General features: G+C 42.6%; 1 protein-coding gene across 1 annotated transcript in view; it reads right to left on the reverse strand.

The window, feature by feature from the left end:
* Window positions 1-3,097, reverse strand: part of RBM20 (RNA binding motif protein 20) — a 193,660-nt gene extending 190,563 nt beyond the window's left edge. Inside the window, exon 1 of the mRNA XM_057734085.1 lies at window positions 2,919-3,097. Within this exon, the coding sequence (XP_057590068.1) occupies window positions 2,919-3,097 (179 nt within the window). The remainder of the gene's footprint in view (window positions 1-2,918) is intronic.
* Window positions 3,098-21,145: the final 18,048 nt, after the last annotated feature.

The following is a 21,145-nucleotide window of genomic DNA, read 5'->3' on the forward strand; positions in this document are numbered from 1 at the left end:
TAATATCTCCACATTGGCCAGCTCAGAGAATGCACATTTGAAACAAAGACCTTACAAGATATTAGTTATATGTGTCTAAACATGGCTGACAATCTTCATAGGTAATGCGAATACTGGCCCAGAATCAGGGGTTAACGAGAGCAGAGAGGTCATGGAAAGTGCTTGACTGAACAATGCAACAATGAGAAAATTAAATATACCTAAATAGGACAAACGTACTCCACAGGAGTTAACTTCTGGCACAATCTTCACATAAATACCGAGACTGGATTCCATAAAACAAACACCAAAGTCCGTCACATTATTCACTGTTACACCTCATTCTCTTGAGACCAAATATAACATAGGTGAATAGGATGCAGTTTTTATTACATCATGACTATTATTTTACCAGTCCTTGACTTTACCCAAAGTGAAAACTGCTATTAACGAAGATCACTAAACACAGACCTTAAAAATGAAAAAGTTCTTGCAATCCTTAAACGCTATGCGATATGAAGATTGATATCTTCATTTTGAAAGTGATCGAAACTTCTCCTCTTACGAATTACGTAATAACCTCACTCAAATAACTAGAAAAAAATACAGGTTCCCCAATACAATGTATTTAACATGCCATCCACTAGAGGAAAATTTCACCCAAAGCTCTAGCTCACAAAATTCTCAAAGCAAGAAGCGGACAACTCATTTTGCGGCTGAGGGCAATCTCCCCGCTACATTTTCTCAAAGATGGCTGATGCAAACAGCACCTCATCACTACATAGAAATGGTTGCTGAGATTAAATTATGCAAACGCAGTTTCAAAATAACCTGCTCAAGTTTCAGCGCATTAAAGATGGACCTGCAAAGCATCTGCCATGTTATGCCTGCTACCAGCAGAATTTCAGTGGATACTGAGGGGAGCGCAAACCCCAAATCATCCTTACAAATGACTTTGAAACATAAGCGCACAAACATCATATCCCATGAGCACATTCACCGGCCTTGGACCTGGCACCTGAACATTGATCTGGCTATCAATGCAAAACAAGGCAGAACCACCAGGCCCTTCTTGGAGGTCTCCATCCTGGACTCCTAGCAGAAGGGGCCATCTCTGAAGAGCTCACGCTTATCTATTAAAGTAAAATAGCCCAGGGGTGGAATTTTCAAAATGGGGGTGAATTTACAGGGTAAAATATTTATTACATGAGGTAACTGAAATACACTCCAACAAAAATGGCCTTTATTTTCAACCTGGCAACATTTCATAATCAGACACCCATCTACAAAGGTTTTTCTGTGAACATAAAATTCTTAGTTTTTTCCTAATTAAAAGTAAGTGATTGGAAAATGCAGGGTGATTACAATACCAAAGGCAACTCACTAAACTTAACATGTAGCCTAATTTCAAGACACTAGACACTGGCCGGTAAGAAGCACATGTGATGCTTCCCAATTAATAATCAGTCAGTTAGGGTTTTTCATTTTTTTCTCTCTCTCTCTCTTTTACTAAATAAACTTCAGGTTTACATTTTTTTTTTCTGTAGTTTATAATGTTAAGGACTAAAGAGAAATTTTAAGTACTGATGTAATTAAACTGTCCATCATATTTAATAAATCTTAGCTGAACTTACTTCAAAACAAAGGGAACAGACTAACAATATAAACTATTTTCAGTTTCAAATAGTTAGCTACTTGTAAGTAGCTGAAAGTTACATAAAATCAAACTAAAGCAAAAAGTTGTCATAAATGGAGCTTTTAATATTCTACCAGTCAAAAAAAGGGAAACCATTTTGTTCTGAAATATGATACCAGCGTTCTTTGATGTTAAACTTAAATTTTCACTATTCTTTCTATTACATGTCAGTCTTAAAAACAATATTTACTTCCATTTATGCCCCGTCAATGGTTATTTCTCTTACTACATTTTAGTAAGTTTATGTAATTCAAAACATCAATACAACTGTGCTGGGAAACCTCTGCTCGGTTCCATATGATTGATTTTGCTGTATTTGGGTGTTTCTCTATTTTTCTCCAGTTTCGCCCAAGCACTCATCATTCAGACTTTGCAACACTTCTTACACTAACTAGTTTTGAGGACTTCATTCCAAGCTGGGGGAAACCTTTAGGAGAATAAAGATTCTTCAAATAAACCAACATTCTAGGCCTTAAATTGTCAAACAAAATCTCGAAAAGAATGAACGAAACCTCACCGTTTTACTTTTCTGTCCCCCAAATGGACTGAAAAAGCTTCTCAGAGCCTAATGACCACCCGCAATCTACTCACGCATCGGGACGGCAGGCCCGGAAAATTCGCGACCCAAGACGCACAGCTCCTCCGAATCACAAGATGGTAACATTAATGGAAAACGGTTCCGCGACTAAGAATTCTCAGCAAGGGCCTTCTTGGAAAGCGTAAACACTTCTTTCGGGGCAAAGCAAAATATGTTGTCTACAAACCCTCACCACCCTTTCCACCCAATATCACTGACTGACTTCAGGGGCACCGTGAAGGGTGGTTTCTTCGGGCGGCGTTTTGCTTACACGCCCTCCCGCACGCGCGCACACACTCACGCACGGCTCTCCATACATTCCAGCGGCCTCCTGGGACTAGAAAGATGAAATACAGTCCCTGGGCCATTTCCCCCCAATCTGAGCTTTTTTTAGTTCAAAATATCCAGTAACATCCCGGAAGAGAAGAGAAAGGGGATGAGGGAGAACAAAGTTATTTTCCCCGAATAGCTGTGCTTCCCTCTCCCCAAGCTCACCACCAGCCGGAATGACACCAGCTCTGCCAAGAGGGAGGACAAGAAAACTTCAAAGGCAAGGCGGCCGAGCGAAGTTTAGCAGGGACGGGAGAGGGGAAGCCACGGAAGGGGGCGCCCGGGGCGTGCCCCCCAACCGCCCCCAGGTCCCCGCTCCCCCTTCCCTCCTCTTACTTTTGGATGATCTGGGGTAGGCCGGCTTGGGGCGGAGGCGGCGGCGGGGGCGGCGGCATCCCTCGCGGGCCTTGGGGCGCCGGGGGTGCCGGGGCACCGGGCATGCTGCGGGCATCTCTGTCCGGTTGCTCGGGGCCGCTGGGCTCGGCGTCCTGGCTCATGGCTGCGGCCAGCACCATGCGAGGCGAGACCTGCCCAGGCTCGCGGCGGGAGAGCGCGCGCGAGGGGCGGCCCCGGGTCACGGGCGCTCACTGGCCGGGGTCCCCGTGCCCAGTCCCCTTGTCCTTCCCGGTGGCGCGGGGAGGAGACGCGAGGGGCGGGGAGGAGGCAGTCCCGGCGGCGCCGCCTCCTCCTCCTCCTCCCGCCGGTCCCGCTCGCCCGGCCGGGCCACGAAGAGGTGGGGGCCAGGGGGCGTCTCCCAGGCGGCGGAAGCCTCTCGGCGCTCGGGTGGTCTGGGGAGCGCTGCCTGTCGCTCCCGGGCGCAGCCTTCGCCACCCGCCTCCGCGCGCCCTCTGGGTACCCGGACTGGCGCCCCGCAGCGCAGTGCCACCGCGTGAGGCGGCGAGACGCCCGCCAGCCCGCCGCCGGCCGCTGAGCTTTCACCTCTCCGGCTAGCAGGGCGGCCTCTGGGCTGTCCCCGGGGACGGCGCCCGCGGCCTCGAGAGCTCCTGCCCAGCGGGGCGGACCGAGCGCGCCCCGGGCGTCTGCGCGCATCGCCAGCGCGAAGCGCGCGGGTCTTGGCACCTTCCCGCGAATGGAGCCGGGCCAGCGCCACTCGTGGCTGAGGGGCCAGACCCCGCGGGGGAAAAGCCGAAACTCCTCCAGTTTGGTGGGACTGGTAACCCCAGGTTACCGGACCCGAGGGCTCTCCAAATTGGCAGTTCCAACTGCTGATTTCAGGGGTCCCCAGAAGCAGCCGGTGAGGCCGCCGTGGTTTCTCTTCATTTATTTCCCCACGTCTCTAAAAGATCTGACACGATCCCGCGAGCACAAAGACAAAACCACGTATATGTTTTATTCTTGTTATTTATTGGCCAGATCTCAGTAGGAATGTAAAGGCTGAAAAGGAGTTGGCTAACATCGCAGCCCCCAAGATCACCTCCTCTGAAGCTCTGTTGGTTGCCTGGGAGCCAGTGTGCGCCAGTTCACCTGCACACACCGTTCACAGCTATGGACGCAGGCATCCTGCGCTGATGAGTCACCTCACAAGGTGCAGTGTCATGTCCCGGAGGACGGCTAGAGGTCTGGGGAGGCACCTGGTGCCACAGAAACATCTAGAAGCTGGGCAGAGATCTCAGAGAGTGGTTACCCTGGAGATCCTTACCGTCCGTCGGGCACTCGGCTTTCTAAATCCTGACACAGGCAGCCCGGAGAAGCGAGGAAAAGAGTCCCTTGGGTGCTTTGGAAGCCAGAGCGCACGCCAGGGTGCCCCACGGCCTGGAAAGAAGTTTGCTGAGGGTCTCAAGCTAACCCATCGTCCTCCAGCAGGCTCGTGGAGGAAAATTCTGGAGATTGGTTCCCCGGGACCGGCAACTAATTGAATTCCCTGAAAGATGCTCTCTTCTCTCCCTAGACTGTGAGTTTCCATCAACGTCCCAGCCAGTTTCAGGAAGCTAAGCCTCCCTTGATTGCTGTCATCCTGCTTAATTCTTTCCCCTCCCTACCTACCTCTCTCCTATACATAAAATGTCCTGTCCGATCTCTCCCTTCCTTCTTCTCTCTCTCTCCCTCCTTCCCCTTACAGATAAAATGATACATCACTTCCTTGTATTCATAAAAGTAATCAAAATTCGCAAAATTGAATCTCACCAGAAAAACTAGGTAAAGAGGTACTGATTGTTTATTCATTTCACAAATGAGGGGCAAGTCAGCGTGATTTGTCCAACTATATATGGCTAGTAAGAGACCATCCCAAAAAGAGTCTTCTTGGGCCCTGGGAGTGGTTAGTTCATCATCTTATAGTTTCTGTCACTAAAGTCCTGACTATGGTTTCCATAAAACTTCACCTTCGACTGCCCCCCTCCCACCTCCTTGGTTGAGGGAAATTATCTGAAATTAACATTGCATCCCAGAAACTAAAAATTTCCATATGCTTGCATTAAAATATCCCTCTGAGAATCCCCCCTAAACCTTTGGAAAAAAGCTTTGTAGTCAAAAAAGATCAGTTTTTAACCAGAGAGGTTGAGTGACTCAATCTCTCTGAGTGTCAGTTACCAAATATGTCAACTGGCAGTGGTGAGACCCTGACTTGCAGAGTCACGATTAGGATTAGAGATAATGTATCTTGCATGCATACTTGGTGCAGGAGATATTTGATCTGGCAGTTATCACAAATATGATTCCTTATATTCCAACCTTGTCGCCAAATAGAACAACAGATCTCAAACTCCAGGAGGCTGAGTGCCTGGAAGTCACAATATTGATATAACTTAATCCATCCTCATCACATTTTTACTGGCAGAAAAACAAAAGAAGGAAAGAAGGGAGGGAGGAAGGGAGGGAGAGAGAAAGGAAAGAAGAAGGATGGAAGGAAGGAAGGAGGGGAGGGAAGGAAATTTGTATTATACAAATGCAGCTCTCTACATCTCAAAAATAATGTGTTAGCTTTTGTGACAGAATAATAACAGTGGGTAAATCTTGGGTATTCATTAGACTTTTCTTGCATCCTTTCTGTAAGTTGAAAATTTCCCCCCAAGTGGAAAAAAATTAATTCACAAGGTGTATTTAAGAAACCCTATTTCCATGAGTATAGCTTAATATTTGCAATTTGTGTGTTATGTAAGTACTGAAACTTGAATTGAAGTAGATGTGAAGGGAGAGGAGAACACTGCAGCAAAAACCTAAAGCTAGTTCTTGTCCTACCTCAGATCCCGGCAAAATGTTATTCAGGATAGTAATGAACAAGCCTTTCCATTTTGCAAGTCAAACATTAAGTTTATTAAGCAATTGCAATGAAACAATATTTATTAACTTGGTGTCCTTTCACTCCTTTCTAGGAACAATGAGAAAGATCCCTGGTTAGGGTTGCAGCCATTTGAGTCCTTAGCAGTCTTGCATTTGTCTGCCCTGTGCCCTCACCACCCCCACCACACCAGGATGTGGGGGTCACCTGACTTGACAAATGAGGAGGGTGACTGGGAGGGGAGGGCTGGTAACATCTCTGTTCCACTCTGCAGAAGTAGTCTGTCCCTGCTGACATACCAGTAAACTGTGATCAGGCAGTGAGGCTTTTGCTGTCTACGAATATATTGAACATTTCACAAGAGTCAGCTGCTAAATGCTTTCATAGATTATTACTTACTTCATGCTCACAATAATCCCATGAGGTAGCTACTGTTACCCATGTTTTAGAATTGAGGAAACTGAGGCTAGAGGGCTCTAAGAACTTGCCGCAGGTCGCCTGGCTTTTAAGAAGCAGAAGCAGGACTGCAGTTAGGTCAATCTGACCCCAAACCTCTCCCACTGCCTCAGTGGCACACATAGACCTGAGATGCCACCTGTCTTCTTTTGCTGTGATGCTGCCTGCATCTTCCGTGAATGTAAAATACCCCCTGCACGTGATTCAACTCTGCCACTCATATTTATCCGAATCAGTAAATTAATAGGCAGGATCCAAATTGACATCCTTTTTTTTTTTTTCAAATTGACATCTTATAAACAAGAAAATGTAAGGAAATTAAGCAGCCTAGCAGGGGGTAGTAGAAAGGAGCAGGAAATAGAAACAAGGTCTCTGATTCTCAAACTTGCCAGGGACTCTGGCACTCTGGCTTGCTTTGTAATATTGATAAATGTTTACTGGGTTCCAGACAGTGGTTCTAGGAGCTTTCTCATGCCTTATTTCCTTTTATATCACCAGTTTGCAGACAGAGAAGCTTGATGAACCTATCCAAGGTCACAGGAATAATAAATAGTGGAACTGAAGTTCACACCCTGGTCTGACTCCCTGCAACTCCCTGCCCCTCTGTTCAATATGATTGCAAGCATTCGTCTCTCCAGATGAGATCATTTAATATGTACTGCTATTCTCTCTCTCTCTCTCTCTACATATATATATATACACATATATATATAACTGCTTTTTTTAAAATATCAGTTTACATAGTAGATTGTAAAGTTTGATAATACTCAGAACTGGTGAAAATGCAGGACATTCTCATGTACTGTGGGTGAAATTGTCAGTTGCTGCAACCTCTTTGGAGGTGAGTTGGCACTGTCTATTTTGGTTACAACAAAGGAAACTGACTCAGTAGTTACCCTTCTAAGAATTTATCCTATAGGTTTATTTGTAGCAACAACCAAAGTTCTGTGTGTAAGGAACTTTATTATGGCATTGTTCCTAATAGCAAAACCCAGAAACAACCAGGATGCTAAGCAAAGGGGAACTGGTTACATAAAGGATGGTCCCTACATGGAAGGGAATACAATGTAGCCCTCAAAAAGTGTATGCACTGCTAGGAAGAAATTTCAAGATGTGTTACTAAGGAGAAAAACACAAGTTCCTCAGCAGTATTGCAGTATGATTAAATTTTTATAAAACCAAAGAGTAGAAAACATTTCTAGAAAATTGTACAAGTAATTAATTATTAACAGTAATTACCTCTGGAAATTGGGATAAGGCAGGAAGCTTTTTCTTGTATGACCTTTTATATTGTTTGAATATTTGAAATAAAATTTTATTGAGGTATATGTATTGTTTGAATTTTCTTTTACCATGAATATGTTATTTTTTATTAACTAACAGCAAAACGATTCATTCTTTCTTCAACTAGTTATTATTAGCAACACAGGGCATGAATAGGATTTTATTTTTAAAGCAAAACTTCCTCTGGAAGAATGAAGGAGAAACACAGTGGAGAATGTATTGCCCAGAGTAGCCTCTTGTTATTCTAACAACCCCAGTAGAAACAATTGAATAATTAACTCATTAAGTTGCCAGTAGTCATGTTGATACAGTTACAATCTACTAGTTTGATAATTGTGGAGAGATATTAAGCAAGCTATCAACATTAGCCATAACATATTAACTGTTATCTGGGTATTAATAACAACAATTATCATTTCTTGAGTATTACTCTATGCCAGACTGTCTTGAGCACATAATAGTTTTCATTTAATCCTCACAGCTTCCTTATTAGGTGCCTGTGTTTATGCCCATTTTACAGATAAGAAAACTAAGGCTCAAAGTTCAGCAACTTGACAGCTACTAAGTGGAGGAACTGCAAATCTAACCCTAGCCTCTGTTCCTCTTAGGATAGAGCTTTTAACTACTCCACGTGGTAGCATGATGTTTCTTAGTATAATGGGGCTTTTGACACCAGACATTCCTCTGCTAAACGCTGGTTGGTTTGACCTTCTCTGCTGTCTCCAGTACCTCATCCTTTGGTTTGGTTTCCTATCTCTCCACAAGACCTGGCTTCTCTTTCCCATCCCCCTGAGGTGAGATTTACCTGTTTGCTCGCTCTTCTCTCAGAGCTACACCCTAACCTTTTACTTGAACTCTATGGAATCCCTGCAGATGTCGTAAAACAATCATAAAATAAAATCCTGTGCTAGCTTCACAAAGGATTGCCTCTCTGAAAATCCAGGAGAGGCAGTGGCTGAAGGATGCTGTTTAAAAATAATATGGTTACTCATGGAACTGGATGCACATTTGAATTTGAAGGAGACAGTCAGGGAACTTTAGCTGAGGAAAAGTGAGGACATGACCCATGAGGTTCTTTTCTGCCTAACAACTCATGGAGAACGTCCCTCATTGGCTGCAGGGAAAGGCTTAGCCTCCATCTCTCCAGTGGTGGATTTATCAGCCAGGCCCCTTGTCCTCTGATGAGCCACGCAGATATTGTATTAGAATCCAAGTAACAGTTGGCTGGGAGTCAGAAAATCTGGGCTCTGGACCACTAGGTGTATCCAGTATTCCTGAACAGAAAAGCAGTCATCCCAAACCAAGAGTGACATCATCATCTTTGCCTCCCCTAAAAGCATCACTGCCCCAAGCCTAGGTAGCTTGAGCTCTGTCCTTCCACTGCTTGCTCAGTACCTAGCCATGAACCAACAGTGGATTGAGTTAGAATCCTAGGATGCTCAGAGCGGGGTAAGGCAGGGTTACCTGCATCTGACTTCCAGGGAAAGAAGAATTTGGAGCTGTGCTTTGAAGGATTCAGCAAATGGCTTTATCTCTTTTTGCTATTACCAAGAGAAAGCAAAGCAGCAGGGTACAATAGGGGTGTTATAAAACAAGTTGCAGCTGAATTTTCTTGGAGGGGGAATGGGAAGTGATGGAGGTATGAAATGAATGAAATGAATGTGGGAGAAATGTTAGCTAGTGTCTAATTGCATTATTTAAGTTCCTTGGGGCTCTGCACCCCCTGTGGAGACCCAGCCTCTGCACTGCAAGCTTAATCCCTGGGGAATGTCACTGTCATTCAGAGGTTGGTAGTGTGACTCCGGGCTCCAGCCAAGCAAAACAGCACTTCTCAGAGATGGGGGATTCCTTTATCCAGCCCCTCCCCTCAGTCACCTCCTCCGTCTTCCCTTATCACCAGGGCTGTCTGTCTGTCACGCCAGTTGGTCAGCAGGGAATAAACATCTCAGGCTGTTTGCCCACCAGCTCGGGGATCAGGTGACTATTATGGAAGGCAACACCAGAGGCCTTTGCATGCCAGCTGATGCCAGGAACAGTGAGAGCCTGTGATGTGCTGACCTCACTGAGTGGGCACCCATGCAGCTGGCTTGCAATGGGGAGACTGGGGCCACTTCCTGATGTGGCACCTTTGGTCATCCCAGGGTCACCCAATGCGAGATACCCTGTCCAGCCCCCTCTCAGCATAACCTCTGGAGTCAGAATAGTTGGATTAGAAACCCAGCCCCATGATCTGTCAGCTGCATGACTTTAGGCTACTTTACCTCTCTGAGCCTCAGTGTTCCCATTTGAAAAATGGGAATAATACTGCCCCCATTATAAGGTTATTGTTAGGATTAAATATAAGGCACTTGGGAGGTTGCTAAGAGAGTACAAACTTTTGGCTCGAAGATGAATAGGTCTGTGAATGTAATGTAAAACCTGGTGACTATAGTTGATGACACTTTCTTGTAAAATTGAAATTTGCCGAGAGTAGAACTTCCATGTTCTCCCACACAAGATAAATATGTGAGCTGATGGATATGTTAATTAACCAGATGGGGGAAAATCCTTTCACGATGTATATTTATATCAAACCACCACAATGTGTACTTTAAATATCTTATAATTTTATGTCAATTATACCTCAATAAAGCTGATTTTTTTTTAAATACAGCACTTCAGACAGGATCATCTGGCATATGATTGAAGCTCAGCAAGCTGCTGTTAGCTGTTTTTAATATTATGATTACTGGACTTCCCATTGGAGAATCAGTAATCATAAGACATAGGCTTCTCTTGAAAGCAGGAGGAGTGCTCGGAGCCAGGATGTCTGTCACCTTCTGCATGTAAAAGTCCCAGGGAGAGGGGCTTCTGCGGTGGCACAGTGGTTAAGAATCTGCCTGCTAATGCAGGTGACATAGGTTCGAGCCCTGCTCCGGGAAGATCCCACATGCCACGGAGCAACTAAGCCCGTGCACCGCAACTATTGAGCCTGAGCTTTAGAGCCCATGAGCCATGACTATTGAGCCCACGTGCTGCAACTACTGAAGCCCATGCGCTTAGACCCTGTGCTCCGCAACAAGAGAAGCCACGGCAATGAGGAGGCCGCACACCACAAGGAAGAGTGGCCCCTGCTTGCCACAACTAGAGAAAGCCCGTGCGCAGCAGTGAAGACCCAACACAGCCAATAAATAAATAAATGTATTAAAAATATAAATAAATAATAAATAAAAACCCCAACTCATTAAATTTACTAACAGTAGTAACAGAATACAAATCATATTACCTCAAAAAGAAGTCCCAGGGAGAAAGGATATCATTGTAAGAACCATCTGGAAGGTAAACTGGAAAGGGGTTATTGTCAGACAAACACACTGAATAAGAGACTCACAGACCTGTGTTGCCCTTGCCAGCTTCGTGACCTTGGACTTCCTTCTTGAGCTCTCTGCCCTCAGTTTCCTCATCCATGAGACAGGATAACAAGCATTTCCTTCCTGTTGTTGTGAGGCTGAACCCAAGGCTCGCCCAGAGTCACCTCTCAGTCCAACTGGCTGGAATGATGACCTGCTCATGGTAACAGGTAACAACAGCAAGCAGCTCAGTGCGAGCAGGATGCCCAAGAGAGTTCAGGGTGAAAAGTGAAAAGTATCTTTGGGTTTGGCTTGGGGAGGTGGGGATTCCTGGGGGATGGAACTTGCTGGAGGATTGCCTGTTCCTTGGAGTATTTTCCCCAAGAACTTGACTCTGATGATTTAAGGAATCCCAAAGGAAGCCTATTAGGGTGGGGGAGGAGAGAGGGGTAGAGTTTTTAACACCTGTCTGCTTCACTCTCCTCCCCTCGCCCCAGGGGAGAGTAAAGAAGCAAGGCTAAAAGGTCTAAAGGGCGTGTTGTGGGTTGTGTCCCCTAAAAAGGTCTGTTGAAGTCCTAACCCCTGGCACCTGCGAATGTGACCTTATTTGGAAATAAGGTTTTTGCAGACATCATCAAGTTAAGATGCAGTCGTTAGAGCGGGCCCTGATCTGATATGACTGGTGTCTTACAAGAAGAGGGAAATTGAGACATAGGCTACACAGGGAGGCATCATGCAGCCGCAAGGCTGGGAACACCAAAGATTGGCAGCACCAACAGAAGCTAGGAAGAGGCAGGGAAGGATTCCCCCAGAGGCTCAGATGGCCCTGCTGACACCCAGATTTCTGACTTCTGGCCTCCAGAACTGTGAGAGGATACATTTCTGTTGCTTTAAGCCACCTAGTTTGCGGTGCTTTGTTACAACAACCCCAGGAAAGTAATACGGGGAGGAAAGGGACTGGCAGAGAGGGAGGAGCTAAGGGATTTTGTTTGCTTGGTCTAAGATCCCAGAAAGCCAGGCCAAGGGATGCACAGCCAGAGGGGGTTCAGGGGCTCCCCACCTCATCCCCCAGCCCATGAGGGCTTCAGCTCAATTCCAATCCCAGGGCCAAAAAGGAAGGCAAGATATTTGCACCCAGTGAGACTAGGAAAAAGCCAGGAGATAAGGATCTATGGTCCAAGCAGGAAGGACTCTGACATCCAGAAACCTTCACCACCTCCCCTGGTCCAGCCTTCAGGCTCAGCTCCCTTCACACTTAAGTCTGGCCAGGCTGGTCTAATCCTTTCCCTGGAAAACATCTTATGTGTTTTGGCCCCCTGAGTCTCTTCTTGTTTGCCCTTCTCATTCTGTGCCCTGCCTGACTGAGCCCACTTCCACCCCAGGAGTGCCTTCCAGCCCGGGAACACCTCCCTTCTTGGAAAGCAAATTGCACTGCTGGTCTGCACATCTCACTTGGCGGTTAATCATATACTCCCTAGTAAATTGTGTGTACCTTTTATTTGATAATGTGATCCCATTTTACTGTTTTGTGGTTTAAGTTTTCATGTGTCGTGCCTTGTTCTCCTGACTATATCAAGATTGCCTGGGCTGTGAGGACTGGGCCTGCCTCTCCTAGTAGCCCTTTCATTCTCAAATACAGAGGTCTGTCCACAATAGAATGTATATTTGTTTTTTTGATTCAGCACAAGAATGTTGGCTATGAAGACCTGGAAATCTGGAGTGGTTTTCAGTTCCACCATTGGCTTGTTTGCAGCAGCATCATTAGAGGCATGGCCTTTAGAATCAGACAGACTTGGGCTTGAATCCTGACTCTCACTTAATAGCTGTGTGACCTTAGGTAAGTTACCTAACCTCTGTGTGCTTCAGTTCCCTCACCTCGAAAATGAGGTCCATAGGTTGCGAGTCACAACGCTGTGTGTCTGGCACATAGTATGCCTTCAGAGTTCATCTGCGGGATGAACATTTTATGTAAGTGCTTGGCACCATGCCCTCCAAAGTTCCCTGGGAAGCAGACTCTGAGATGGAGAGGGGCTTATTAGGGGTTTATTAGGGGCAGAAGGTTTATTAGGGGCTGTTTATGGGATCAGTATATGTGGAAGAGAAGAGAAGGAAGCAAGATTGGGCAGAAAGAGAAGTCAGGCTGTGATAAAGTCTCAATGGAGACCTCAGACAACCCCATGGAAATTCTGAGGCTGGGGTCACCCATCAGAAGTAGCAAATGGCTCTCAGCATTTCCATATCTATACCACCCCCCCCACCCCCCACCAAGGTTCAAGTCTAGTAGAAATGCGAGTGTGCCTCTCCCAATCATCCTAACAAAATCCTTATTGCATTTCTTTGGCTCTGATTGAGTCCTGTGCCTATTCGTGAATCCATCTACAGCCAGAAAATGTGATAATCTCACTGGCTGAGCCAGAGACTCATGCTGGCTCCTGGTGCCAGATGCCACATCCATTCCACCTGAAGCAGGCATATTGGAGAGCGTGTGATTCCCTTTGTGGAAAATCTGAGGGTGCCAGGAATAGATGGATGCTGGGCCGTGAAAGCCTGACAAACATCTATTCTTTAACCGAAAAAGATGTTAACATAGGAACAGCCTCTGGTAGGGCAGGTGTGTACCGAGAATGAAGGACATGATGATGCTATGTAATACAGCATGCACTGCAGGATGTCTGACTCAGAGAATGGTAGTAAAAAGTGTTTGCTGAAAAAAATTAAATAAATATTCTAAGTAAATGGAGGGGGGAAGCATCCACTGAGTGATCCTCAAGTTGAGTTTTTTTGTGTTTTTTTTAATATAAGTTTATTTATTTATTGGCTGCATTGGGTCTTCATTCATGCACACGGGCTTTTCTCTAGTTGCGGCAAGCAGGGGCTACTCTTCATTGTGGTGTGTGGGCTCCTCGTTGTAGTGGCTTCTCTTGCTGCAGAGCACTGGCTCTAGGCTCTCGGGCTTCAGTAGTTGCAGCACACAGGCTCAATAGTTGTGGCTCCCAGGCTTAGCTGCTCTGCAGCATGTGGGATCTTCCTGGAGCAGGGATTGAACCTGTGTCCCCGGCTTAGGCAGGCGGATTCTTAACCACTGCACCACCAGGGAAGCCCCTCAAGTTGAGTTTTAAATCTTAGTCCTAAAGAGGCTTCTGAGCTGTTGGATGCTCTGTGTCCCAATCTGGATGGTGGTTTCCTGGATGTATTCACTTTGTAGAAATTCAACAAGCTGTACACTTATGATTTGTCTCTTTCCGCATGTATGTTATACTGTAGTGAAAATGTTCCTTAAAAAGCAAAGGAAAAAAAAAAGAAATCTCACATAGTGTAAGGTTAGATAAGACTGCATTCTTTCATCATGTTCTAGTTTTTTCTTTCTGTCCATAATCTTTGACAAGTTAAAACCACTCCATTGCTGGGTGTTCATTGCCTGAAGAACTATTTTATTCAGGATGATTTTTGTGATAATTGAGTGTTCCCTACAACTTTCACCCCAGACCTCCAGCAATTAGCATTTAGGTTTTTAACAGTGTGTCTTGAAGATCATTACTAAAGCAACAGGTGTTTTTTGTTTGTTTGTTTGTTTGTTTTTCTAGCCACGTGGCTTACAGGATCTCAGTTCCTCAACCAGGGACTGAACCTAGGCCACGGCAGTGAAAGCCTGGAATCCTAACCATTAGGCCACCAGGGAATGCCAAGCAACAGTTTTTTTAATGTGTATTTCATATTAAGCTTCAAGGATTCAGATAATTATCTAATATTTTCGTTGTTCCTGAACTAGTTAAAAATAAGTAGTAGACACCATGACAGTTCACTCCTAAATACCAAGTGTTCCCAAAGAACAAGGATGTTCTCTTTTTTTTTTTAATTAATTTATTGACTGAATTGGGTCTTTGTTACTGTACATGGACTTTCTCTAGTTGTAGTGAGCGGGGGCTACTCTGGGTTGTGGTGTGCAGGCTTCTCATTGAAGTGGCTTCTCTTGTTGTGAAGCATGGGCTCTAGGCTAGTGGGTATCAGTAGCTGCAGCATGCGGGCTCAATAGTTGTGATCCACGGGCTCTAGAGCACAGGCTCAGTAGCTGTGGCGCAGGGGCTTAGTTGCTCTGCAGCATGTGGGATCTTCCTGGACCAGGGCTTGAACCCATGTCCCCTGCATTGGCAGGCGGATTGTTAACCAGTGTGCCACTAAGGAAGTCCCCGGATGTTCTCTTCTATATCCACAATGTCATTAAGACATCCAAGAAATATTACATTGATACAATAATATACAATTTTCAGTTCATATGTAAATTTCCCCAGTCATCTAAATAATGTCCTTTATACTTGTTTTTTGTTTAAATCCAAGATTCAACCCAATTTTTGCATTGTATTTGTTATTCTCTTTAGTCTGCTTTATCCTAGAACAGTTTCCACACCTTTTTTTTTCATCATTCAAGACACTGATGTTTTTAAAGAGTCCAGGTGAATTGATTTGTAGAGTTCATAGTCTGTGTTCTGAAGTTGTCTTATTTTCTCATTACTAGATTCAGGATAAGACTTTTTAGCACAAAGACTACATACATCATGTGGTATATTTTCCATTCCTCATGTGACAGGCCCATTTTGTCAGATTGTCCCCTTATTCGTGATTCTAAGTGGTCTTGCTTGGCTAAAACAGGTCCCATCTCTTTACCTTTGCAATTAGAAATCATCTTTGGGCTAACACTTTGAGCCTATGTAAGTGTCCTGGTCACCAGTAGTCATTCACCCAGTGATTTTAGCATCCACTGATGATCCTTGCCAGAAGCTGTAATAAATGAAGGTTTTCTAATTGAATCAACCCTTCTACGTTTGTTAGTTGATTTCTTTTGTAAAGAAAGAACATACCCTGTTTTCTCCTCTCTCCTTTTTCTCTCTTCTCTCTCCATCTTCCCTTTTTTTTCTCCTCCTCCTTCCCCCACTCACCCCTCTTCTTCTTCTTCTTTCCTTTCTCCTTCCTCTTCTACTCTCTTTCCTTCCATGCCCCCTTCCTTTCTCTTTCAAGTGTGTGTGCGTGTGTGTGCGTGTGTGTGTGTGTGTGTGTGTGAATATACGCATAGTCTTATTTCCCTTTCTTCCACAAAAGGTATTCCAGGACCATTGTATACCTTTTGTGATAAACTGTCTCTTTTGCCCATTTTTATATTGGGTTTTTGGTCTTCTCCGCCCCCCCCCCCCACTGAATTTTAGATCCTCTTCATATATTAGGAAAATTATGTCTATCTCTGATATAAGTGGCAAATATTTCCTCCTAGGTTATTTGTCTTTTGATTTTGTTTTTTATATTTTTTGTCACACTAATGTTGCTTTATTTTTACGTAGAAAAATTCATCAATCTGTTTTTGTTGCAACTGGAATTTAAGACAGAGGTAGACCAGTTCCCCCACACCAAGATTATATTTTAAATTCTGTTTTCTTCCAGTACCTGTATGATTTTATTTTTTACACTTAGACCCCTGATCCATTTGGAGTTTATTCTGGTGTCCACTGTAAGGCGTGGATCCAATTTTATCTGTCTCCAAATGGCCATCCAGTTGCTGCAACACCACTTATTAAAAGAACCAGCTTTTCCTTGGTGATTTGAGATATTATCTTTATCATATGCTGAATTCCCATGTGCACTTAGGTCTATTCCTGGACTTGCTATTTTATTCTAATAGTCTGTCTATTCATTTACCAGTTTTAATTATAGATCTTTTATAATATCACTTACTATTTGACAAGTCTGGTCTCTTCTCACAGCTCTTCTTCTGGGGGCTTTTATAGCTATTCTTGCATGTTTGTTTTTCTATGTGATTTCCGGAGTTGACTCCTCTAGAAAAGAATGTGGTATTTTTACTAGGATTGTGTTGAAATTATGTAATAACTTCAGGAGAATTAGACCTTTCTGATGTTAAGTGGTGCTGTCAGAGAACGAGCAATGTCTCTTGCTTTGTCCAAGTCTCCTTTTATGCCTTTTGGGAGAGTTTTAAAGTTTTCCTCAGAGAGGTTTTGATGATTTTAGTGGTAGCAAATAAAACACTTGACACTCCAGCAGATCAAAACTAAAGTTTTATTAGAGAAAAAGTGATACCAGAAGAGAGAACAGAGCCAAGAAAATCACCACATGACCCCAGCTGCCAGTCTCAGAACCCAGAGGCACAAGAGACCTGGAGCCAGACACAGAAGCAGCCAAGGCAGGAAGTACAGCCATTGCACCTCTCCTGAGACTGGACGCTGCCCTCCTGATACCTGGGCTTGTGATAACCTAGGGATTCAAAATTGCTTACATAGGTGGCTACTTTCAGAGCCAAGCCTGCCTATTGACTTTCTAATTTATGACCATATAACTCATTTTCTAGACCCCTAGTGCCAAAATATTGGGTAAAAACTCCCTGAAAGATTATGTGAGGATTTCCACATAGTTCACACATATTTCTTGTTAGTTTATACCTACGTTTTTTATGCTTTTTTGTTTCTATACCATACGATATCACTTATATGTGGAATCTAAAATATGACATACATGAACCTATCTATGAAACAGAAACACGATCAAGACATAGAGAACAGACTAGCGGTTGCCAAAGGGGGCGGAGGGGGTGGATGAAGTGGGAGGTTGGGGTTAGCATATGTAAGCTTTCATACATAGAATGGATAAACAACAAGGTCCTACTGTACAGCACAGAGAATTATATTCAATATTCTATGATGAACCATAATGGGAAAGAATATATTTTTTTGAATTTTTATTTTTATTATTTTTTAAAATTTATTTATTCATTTGTTTGTTTTATTTATTGGCTGCGTTGGGTCTTTGTTGCTGCACACAAGCTTTCTGTAGTTGCAGCGAGCAGGATCTACTCTTCATTGCGGTGCGTGGGCTTCTTACTGCAGTGGCTTCTCTTGTTGCAGAGCACAGGCTCTAGGCACGTGGGTGTCAGTAGTTGCGGCACCTGGGCTCAGTAGTTGTGGCTCAGTTGCTCCTTGGCATCTGGGATCTTCCTGGACCAGGGCTCAAACCTGTGTCCCCTGCATTGGCAGGCAGATTCTTAACCACTATGCCACCAGGGAAGCCACAGAAAAGAATATTTTACAAAAGAATGTATATGTAAGTATAACTGAATCACTTTGCTGTATAGCAGAAATTAACACAACATTGTAAATCAACTATACTTCAATGAAAAATATTGATTAAAAATAATAAAATAAAGATAAGAATTGTACATACCTTATTTTAAAAAAGGGGTTTCTCTTTCATCTCCTGTAATTGGTTATTGTTTATATAAATATAAACATATTACATATTCAAATATTATTTATGCATCAAAAATTACACGTTTATATCTATTTCTTACAGAATTGTTTTGCTTGTGTTAATTTTGTCATTAAAACTTTTTAATTTTCCAACTATACTATCATATCATCTACAGAGATATTTTAATTTTTTCATTTTCAATTCTTATGCCTCTAATAGTTTTCTCTTCTCTGGTTGCATTGATCAACATCTCCAATATCATCGACATGGATGGACTGGGAGGGTATTATGCTTAGTGAAGTAAGTCAGACAGAGAAAGACAAATACTGTATGATATCACTTATATGTGGAATCCAAAGAATAAAATAAAAATAAAACAAACTAGTGAAAATAATAACAACAAAAAAAGACTCACATATATAGAGAACAAGCTAATGGTTACTCATGGAGAGAGGGAAGGTGGGAGGGTAGGAGATTAAGAGGTACAAACTACTATGTATAAAAAAATAAGCTACAAAGATATACTATACAGCACAGAGAACATAGCCAATATTTTACAACTATAAATGGAGCATAATCTTTAAAAATTGTGAATCACTATGTTGTACACCTGAAACATACATAACATTGTAAATCAATGTTCCCCAATTATATTATCTCCAATATTGTGTTAAATAGTAGTAGACACACTAGGCATCCTTGCCTTGTTCCTGACCTCATGTTTTTATTCATTAAGATGCTGACTTATACATTCCTATCATATACATTTATTGTATAACATACATATATATTTATTATGTTAAAATCAATTTACTAATTCCTGTGTTTAATTAATGTTTTGATCATGAATGAATATTTACTTTTGTCAAAAGTTTTGCAATATCTATAGACATTTATAATTTTTTTCATACATGTATTATTGTGCTGAATTACATTAATGAATAATATCAAACCATCCTTGTGTTCCTGGAATAAATCCCACTTAATCATGATGTATTGTTTTGAATGTCCTCTTTAGAATACCTATTTGCTAACATTTTATTTGAGATTTTTGCATAAATCTTTACAAGTAAAAATTATCTATACATTTTCTTTTTTTGTGTTTATTGCATTTAGGTATCAATGTTAAATTGACTTCAAAAGAAGAGTTTGGGAATTTTCTTTCTTTTTCTATGCTCTAACACTAGAATTATCTGGTCTCTAGAGGTCTGGAAGAAGTCCTCTATGAAATCATGTGACCTTAATGCTGTGTGTGTGCGTGTGTGTGTGCATGTGCGTGTGTTTGTGTGTGTCTGTGTGTCATATAGATCTTTAATAATTTTTTCTTTTTTTTCTATGGAACTGGTTATGAAATAGGTGACCTGAGGACACCCAGGGGTCCCTATAACTCTTTCAAGGTGACAGCAAAATTCTCCTTTACAGCTAAATAGCTGCATAAGGTTAAATTTTCTTTATATTCTTCAACTCAAACATGTAACAAGAGATTGAATGCGGAAGCAAACATGAGGATCCAGCTGTCTTATATTAAGCCAAACATAAAAGAAATTTGCAAAAATGTAAGACAATACCATTATTCTCACTAAATATTTTGTGGAAAATATAGTTGTTTTTCATAAAATAGTGTTATTTGTGTTAACATACAATAGGCTTGTTTCAATGGTCTCACTTTTAATGTCTAATATAGCAAATAGTAATAGAAACATAACCCACATAAACAAAAGCTCTTTGGACGTCTTCAAAATTTTTTAATTTTTAAAATTTTTAAGTGTCCTGAGACCAACAATAATGAGAACTGCTATTTTATGGGAATTTTGTTGCTTAACTTTTCTATCTTTATTATGGACAATTTTAAAAAATTGTATTTTCTAAGAAATTATGGATTTCATCTACATCCTCAAGTCTATTCACAAAGAGTTGTGCAAAATAGCCTTACTTTTTAAAATTTTCCTCTTTTCCATAGTTATTTTGTTTCTGTCATTTCTTTTGTGTATTTTGCCTTGCTTCTTTTTCAGATTAGGTTAACTAGAGGTTTAAGTATTTTGTTGATTTTTCAAAGAACTAGCATTTGGGTATGCTTACCATTTCTGCTGTCTACTTTCTAAACTCATTAATTTCTGCTTTAATAGTTCCACTTTTGGCATGGTGGGCTAAACCCACTATAGCCTATGTAGATTATTAAAAGTAGTTTCATTCACATGGGGCAGTCAGCAATATACATCAATGGTCTTGCCCCAGAACTTTGTTAACTTTCCTGTCATCTGTCATAAAATAGCCCAAAGGCATTTGGACAAGCTGGAAATTCTGCAGAATAGTCCTCTATTTTGATAGTATAATATTAATAATAGTAGATGAGCAAGAAATATGTTAGTATCCAAATGGTGAGATAGTAAACCTTATAAAGATTCAGGGAACCACCATGTTAGTGAATTGATAAGGATCCAGAGGTCTGAGGCCTGCCAGGACATCCCCTCCAAAGTAACAGACAAATTATTGCATCTTGCATCATCCACCACCAAAAAGGAAACACAACACTTGCTTGACCTCTTTCTGTTCTGGAGGCAGCATATTTATTTCACACTTGGGACACTGCTCTGACCCATCTGTCAAGTGATACAGAAGGCTGCCAGCTTTGATCGAGGCACCAACTAAGAATGGATTCTGCAGTTATGTCCAGACTGCTGCTTGGGCCACGTGACACAGAAGACCCTATGGTGCTGGAGGGGTTTCCCTAAGGAGAAGATGTTGTGTAGAATTCATTACAAGCCCCAGTAGGAGAGTCACAATCTATACACCTGAGTTCTGGAATTAGCCATGACATGTGCAGCAGAGAATTATATACATATGAAAAATTGCTGGGCCCTGGTAGAGACAGAATCTCTGACCTTGCTGACCATGGAATAACAAGTGCCTATGTGGCCAGAGATGCTGTATTATATTTTTATTAGTGTATAACAAATCAGCACAAATGTAATGGCTTAAAGGAACACACCTTTATTAGCTTACAGTTATGT

Source organism: Hippopotamus amphibius, chromosome 5 (assembly GCF_030028045.1).
Source record: "Hippopotamus amphibius kiboko isolate mHipAmp2 chromosome 5, mHipAmp2.hap2, whole genome shotgun sequence".
NCBI classification, from domain to species: Eukaryota; Metazoa; Chordata; class Mammalia; order Artiodactyla; family Hippopotamidae; genus Hippopotamus; species Hippopotamus amphibius.